At 56.0% G+C, this 6,777-nt stretch overlaps 1 protein-coding gene across 1 annotated transcript; it reads right to left on the reverse strand.

Moving 5' to 3' along the window:
- Nucleotides 1-1,504: 1,504 nt before the first annotated feature.
- LOC104161337 (microtubule-actin cross-linking factor 1-like) lies at nucleotides 1,505-6,478 on the reverse strand. Its single transcript, XM_009699726.1, has 10 exons — nucleotides 6,385-6,478; nucleotides 5,888-6,061; nucleotides 4,900-5,055; nucleotides 4,554-4,760; nucleotides 4,302-4,421; nucleotides 3,902-4,071; nucleotides 3,570-3,729; nucleotides 2,670-2,864; nucleotides 1,644-1,761; nucleotides 1,505-1,563 (listed from the first exon to the last, which is right to left on the reverse strand). Exons 1-9 carry the CDS (start codon nucleotides 6,460-6,462, stop codon nucleotides 1,654-1,656), a joined length of 1,368 nt encoding a protein of 455 aa, XP_009698028.1. The 5' UTR covers nucleotides 6,463-6,478; the 3' UTR covers nucleotides 1,505-1,563; nucleotides 1,644-1,653.
- Nucleotides 6,479-6,777: the final 299 nt, after the last annotated feature.

The raw sequence follows: 6,777 nt of genomic DNA on the forward strand, positions 1-6,777 counted from the left end.
AGCGGGCCGAGAGCTGGTTTATCCGGGGGTTCTTTGTTTCCGACTGGGAGATAATGGGCATGCTGGGGGGGGCTGCCTGACTCAAGGATTTTCCTGGAAAAAGGGAGAAAAGGAATTGTTTGAGGTGGTGGTGATGGGTTCAGTGAGTCTGAGCGGTCCAGGAAAGAGCAGCAATGAAATACATTTTATTTTTCAAATCGAAAACCTCCCACGGCCTTGCTGGCTGCTCTCCGAAGGGATGCAGTGTCCCCAGGTAGGAGGACGGATGGCTCTACACCCAACCCACCCCCGGCTCCCTTTGCACTTGGGAATTCACGTCAGACTCCGGCTTTGAGCAGCAACATAAAAAAAGACCCCAAAACCTCATCACAAAGCAACCGCAGAGAGCAAGAGCAGAGCAGTGCCAGCAGAAGCTTCCCCGGGCGCAGCACAGCCCAGCACGGCTCTTTGGGCAAATGCCACCTGGATTTCTCCCCTCCTGACAAGTTTCAACCGCTTTCCTGCTGGCTGCCAATGCAGGATGCCTTGTTAATTGATAATCAAAGTTAATTAGTTTCCTATGCATTTCATTTCCTCCCATCGTAGCACGTTTCACCAAAAACTGCCTATCGAGCCGAGACATACTGTTGCTGCGGGACTTCTCGATGAAAGGCCCGTGGGGAGGTTCAGTAGCTTTCCTCTTGTATGTCTTCGTGACCCGGTCCACGTCCGGCTGTTTCCGAGTCATCTCCTCCATAAAGGACTGTCAAAATACAGAAGGGACAAGGAAACCTTTGCAGTTTTGAGATGTTTTCGGTCTCTTGTTGCTCCAGATCCTCGCTGGGACATGCCAAGCCCATAGAGGAGATGGGAGCATTAAGCACAGGCGATGGGGGCTCGGGGTCAAGCTATTGCCCAGCGCTGGCTTGGGTCTGCGACCGTCGGAGTTCATCCCCTGGGCTGGCTTTGCTCCCAGGTGACAGCTCCGGTTGGGTCATGTCCTGTTTTAACAGGGACTTCCAAGAGAAGCCAATGCCTTCTCCACGGAGGGGCAAGAAACCCCCCGCTGCTCCTCTCCCGAGTGCCCGCCGTGTTCGGCACTGGGCTCACCTGGTGTTCCGAGATGAGGGCTTTGACCTGATCAATATTTTGTGGCATGGGCTCCTGGTCCCGCTGGATCAGGGTTGTCTCAGCCCACTGGATCCAAGCCAGGAGCTCTTCCAGAAGCTCTGCATTTGCCACCAGCTCGGAAAGCGCAGACTCCAGTCTCTGCTGGTGCTGCTTCGCCCACGTGAGAACCTGTTGGAAACGCAGAGAGGATCGTCAGCCAGCCCAGCGTGGGAAACCCGGGGCAGGAACCAGCCCCACACGGCCATCCCTGGTGGGGATGTCCCCCACCGCCTCTCGCCATCAGCCTGGAACAAAGCCTGGAGGACTCACCTCCTCGAACCTGGCTCGGATGATGGTGATCCAGTGTTTGATCGTGGTGATGCAGTCAGGATGGCAGGCGGCCAGGATGACCTCCCCCATGCCCACCGCTGCGTTCACATCCACTCTCTTCTCCTCCACTTTCTTCATGAATTCCTGAAAGGCCAAAACGAATTATTTTGCAATATTCTCCCCCATAAATTCTGCTCAGGTTGCGTCTCAGAGCTCCCCGCTACCTTGTGCGCATCAATGAGGGATTGCAATGCCTCGGCGTCGTCGGGAAGCGCTCCCCGAAAGCGCAGGGACTGCTCTGCCATCCAGCAGTGTGTGCACGGCCGTCCGGAACTCCTCTGCCTGCGGCGACAACAGCACGGGCATCAGCCCTCCGCCTCCCGAAACGGGCCGCCCCGCTCCCAGCTGAGAGCTGGGGAGACAAAAGGCTGAAAGGGACTTTAAAAACAAATTTTTTTTAAAAAAAAAAGGGGGACAAAAGCCCTGTCTGTTGGCCTGGGTTTGTGCAGCACCAGCAGACAGGTCCCGCAGCGGCTGGGCACCTCCCTCCCCTCGGCATCAGCTGCACTGAATCAGAATCACAGAATCATTTGGGCTGGAAGGGACCTTCAGAGGTCATCTGGTCCAACCCCCCTGCGGTGAGCAGGGACATCTCCAACTAGATCAGGTTGCTCAGAGCCCCATCCAGCCTGACCTTGAATGCCTCCAGGGACGGGGCTTCCACCACCTCTCTGGGCAACCTGTGCCAGTGCTTCACCACCCTCCTTGTAAAAGCTGAAGAACTAAATGTTTTTAAAAGCAGCACAACTACCTGTATTCTCACCAATTTGGCACTTGGGTAGTTTATTCTGTAACTTGCCTACTTGACATAAAACTGCTTAACAGCCTCTGACTTTTGGGGGTTTTTTTTAGCTTCAATCTAGCTCTCTCTCTTACACCGGACTTGAGCAAACACCAGCCCGGACAGCCGCTGCTCACCGCTCTGCTCCTGCTGCACACATCGGTGAGATCTTGTCATCCCCCCTTTTCAAATCAGCCTTTATCGGCTCTTCTTTGGGGAAAAGAACAAGTAAATAACTGACACCAACCCGCTGCTTTGCAGTTCTCCCTGGTAACTGGGGTGTCCTGCTCGGCCAGGGGATCAGTCACTGGGCAAAACCTCTTCCCCGAGGTTTGTGTTGACCTCCCGGCACAAAGTGGAGCCCAGCAAAGCTCTCCGAGACCGTTTCCACCCGTAGCCGCCTGCTCACCTGCTTCAAGGCCTGTTCCAGGCGGGTTTGTTTGGACACGGACAGTTTGCACACCGTGTCCCACCGGTTGCTCAGCTCCTGCAGCTGCACCTTCACCCAGGTCGTGTCGTCCCGGCTGTTCTCGATGAGCTCCCGGCCGGAGCGCTTGAGCACCTGGACGGTCCCCGTGCGCTTCCCCAGCTCCTTCTGGAAGACCTGGAGGGAGAGAGGGCAGAAGTCGAGCAGGGCTAGTGAGTCCCAGTGGGTTGTTTCACATGGAGGGGGTGGGAAACCAGGGGGGCACATCTGAAATAGTTTGGAACATGGGTTTTGCACCCACGCCAGGGATCCACCACAACCTGGCACGATGGGAGGGCAGGCAGGCAGGGAGCTCGGCAGCTCCTGAGCGCCTTTTGGTGTGGGTGCGCGTGGGCAGGAGCCCCAGTTTTCCACCCTGGCAGAAGCGGTCGTGACCTGGAGCGGTCAAACTCTAGTCCCTGCTCCGGCTGCAACACAGCGGCTGCCTTGAACGGACGCCCAAGCCCTGTCCGGGGATTTCAACGTATGACCTAATCCAAACCCAGGAGTGCTGGTCTCCAAACACGCTGGCTCTCCAGCCAAGACCAAAGTTTATAAAGGACTATAAGTTCAGCCACCTTTTCAAAACTAAACCCCCAACAGATCTGACTGATAGCATCTCAAAAACCCAGAGCTCCAGCTCCTGTAACCTTCCCAGTAACGCAAAGGTTTCTTCCTGCTTGTTCGCCCTGGTTTTGCCCTCCTTGTCCACTGCAGCAAAGCAAAGCAGCGAGACACGCAGCTCTGCAGCAAGGCACCGACTCCGGCTCCTCCGTCCCTTGGCTCTTGGGGAAAAGGAGCCCCCCTCACGTCTCAAAGAAGAGCTGGAAAAGGCGCTCTCACCTTGTGAGCATCCATCAGGTTCATGACCAGATCCAGGTCACCATGGACAGGCTGGTCCTCAGCTAACTGGGGTTCCACCTTGTAGAGCCAGTCCACCAGGGCCTGCAGCGCATCCATGAACTGCCCAGAGAACAAGAGGGCTTCTTCCAACTTGTGCTGCCTGAAAAACAAACATCCCCGTCAATCTCCACGAACAAGCTCACCTCCTTTTGTCACGTCCCAGTGACCTCCTCCAACCCCCCCATGAAATCGCCTCCCCTCCTCTGCTCTCCCCTTTGATACGAGTCCTTGGCAAACGAGCGTCGCTGGCACAACGTTGGGGCTGGACTTACCTTTCCACAGATTTGCCGCACACCGTGTCCCACTTATCCCGGACTTCTCCCAGTAAATTGTCCAGCTTTTGAGTGTCATCTGGAAGCAAGGCTTTCTCTTTGAGGGCTCTCCCTGTCCTAATGGTGGTGTCATAGACGGGCTGCTTCCCCCCCAGCGTCTTCTGGAACTCCTGGGAACCCAAGAGAAAACAAAACTCCTTCACAAAGCCTGGCCTTGCCTCTCTGAAGATACACGGTGCTTGGGAAGATCCCCAGCTGAACGTTTTCCACGGCAGCGGCAGGTGTGGACATGCCTTTCCCCCCTCCTGATGGCCAAGGAGATGTTGCCCCTGCTCCCCCTCCCGACGAAGCACCCTTCCACCCAGCGTCCAGCACCGGTCTTGCTTTGGCAAAGCTCTACCTTGTGTTTGGAGAGCTGGAGCTTGATTTTGTCGGGATCATTGGAAATCTCCAGTTCCGAGTCCAGGTGATTCTCTGCATCCTCCAGCCAATCAATCAGCTTCTTCCAAGCTTCGTGGAACTGCAAAGAAACAGGAGCCAGTCTGAAATTTAACCCTGGTGGTGTCCCCAGTCCCGTCCCGGTCTCTGGACCTGCTGCCCTCCGAGGTTGGCCGCACCTCGGGGTCTGTCACACCCTTCCCACGTTTCTCACCTGCTTGGCTCGCTTTCTGGCGTCATCAAGAGCCCGTCCCCGCTCCACCGAGCGCTGGACGACCTTCTCCCAGCGGGACTGGACGCTCACCAGCAGGTTCTTGATCAACACCACATCCTGCTTTTGACTGAGAAACTTCAGCTGGTTCCCGGTTTGATCCAGCTCGATGATCTGATCCCGATGAGCGTTCACCTCGTTGGCGAACACCTGCAAACGGCAGAGATGCCCTCCTATCCGTAAGGGGAGCTGGACGTGCCTGCGAGCAGCCCGTGGGCGCAGGGGAGATGAGGTGCCACCCTCGCTCCCTCCATCCCGGGGACCCGTTGGGTGCTCACGACGCCGGTACCTTGTGCTCGTCGATCTGGGCCAGCACGGCGCTTAGGATAAGGCTGGGCGGGGGTGCGATGTTCAGGCTCTGCTCGGCCAGCGTGAGCCAGTTGATGAAGTCCTGGAGGGAATTCTGGAAGTCCGTGGCCAGGGCCAGCGCTTCCTCCAGCTTCGCCTGCCGCCGCGGGGAGGGAGAAAGGGAGAGGGGAAAAAAACCACAACATGGAGGGCGAGAGCTCACGGTCTGTGGTTTCGCAGACAGAGGCAGCCTTTGTGTCCCTGCCGAAACATCCCTCTGACAGGAACCTCATCGCCTCCGCCCGGGAACGCAACTTGTTTACCGAGGGGAGGGGGTTTCGGTGAAAGCCACCGCTTGCTTTCAGAACAAGAATCGCCCCTGAAAGGGGAGCCCTTCCTCGGCACACGAGCAGCTGCGTCACCCTCAGCTTCCCGAGAAAGGGATCGCTGTGGGGAGGGCGGCTCGGTAAACGAGGTGGGTGATATTTCGATGGCAACAGCTGCAGCACCGCAAATTTATTCTGGGCTGCGGCCACCGCGTCCCTTGTTTTATCTCATCACCAGCCAAAAGCCTAGGATGGAGTCAGCTCGGAGGAGGATTTGGCCTGCTGTCTCGCAGAGGACCAACAAAGCCTGCCTTTCAGAGCCGCGGGAGGTTTCTTCCCACCTCTCCTCTAAATTAACCCAAACCGCAACTTTACTCTCATTTTCTGTATGATTTAACCAACTCTGAAGACTATCTAGAAAAAACAACAACAGCTTGACGCTCAGGCAGCACCGTCTGAAAGACAAACTCAACCTGCGCAACCAAGAGAGAGGCTGTTCAAAAAACAAACCCAAAACCCAACCAAACCCCAACCTCCAGCCCTCCTTCTCCAGCCCCGACCGGCTCCATCCCTCCCGGGAAAGCAGAGCAGCAAAGCAGGGAGCAACTCAGGTCAGACCAGCTCACGGGGCGAGGGTGGAGGGCATCTCTCTGCCAACACTACCTTTCTCTCCTCCATCTTGGTGCTGACCAGACACCACTTCTGCTCCAGCAGTGCTACGCTCTGCTCCGTCTTTGAGCCAGAGCCAGAGTCGTCGCGATTCAGCAGCATCAGTCGTCCCTTGGCCAGCAGCTGACTGTAGACGTCCTCCTTGGCTTTGAGCTGGCTGTACAGCTCCTGCAAGGGAGGCAGCACCCACGCGTTAGACAAAGGACGAGCTCGGAGAGGGACCCTGGGCTTGCTGCAAACTCAGGGCGATGAGAAAATTGGGTTCAGGGCAGGCAGCAGCGTGACAGCAGTGTGTCACTTTGAGCCAAGAAAGGTGGTTAAAGCATCGTGATGCTTGTCCCAGGCATCAAGTGCAAAATTATCCGTATGAAGAGACCAGAGAAGCACTCTTCTTCCCATTAGACACAGAAGGGAGAAGTTTTGATGCTGATGTTTGACAGACAGGAGCTTGCTGAATTAAAAGCATTAAAAAATCTCTCCTAAGAAATTACCATGTGGGCATTGAGTTGCTCCCGGGCAGTTTCTGGCAGACCTCCTGTGGGTTTCGATGCCGACAATTGGCTCTCCATCCTCGTTAGCCACAGGAGGAAGTCTTCAATCTCACCATGGAAACCCTGGGCCTGTTCGGGAACACACAATCAGCCACGGATCAGATGACATCGGCCACCATTGATCAGGTGCCAGGGCTAAGGCCGCGTTTGCTTCGGAACCAGATAAAGAGGCAGAGCCGGACGCACCAGCGTGTTAAGGAGGGTTATACATGGCACATCTTTAACCATGCGGTTGTGCCTGGTCGATGCCGTGCTTCTGGGCTGGCACCGAACCACTCCAGGACCAAGGGTTAAGTGGACAAACTTGCATTAAAAAAAACCCCAAACCAGTGT

This window comes from Cariama cristata, unplaced genomic scaffold (assembly GCF_000690535.1).
Source record: "Cariama cristata isolate BGI_N322 unplaced genomic scaffold, ASM69053v1 scaffold32114, whole genome shotgun sequence".
Taxonomy (NCBI): Eukaryota; Metazoa; Chordata; class Aves; order Cariamiformes; family Cariamidae; genus Cariama; species Cariama cristata.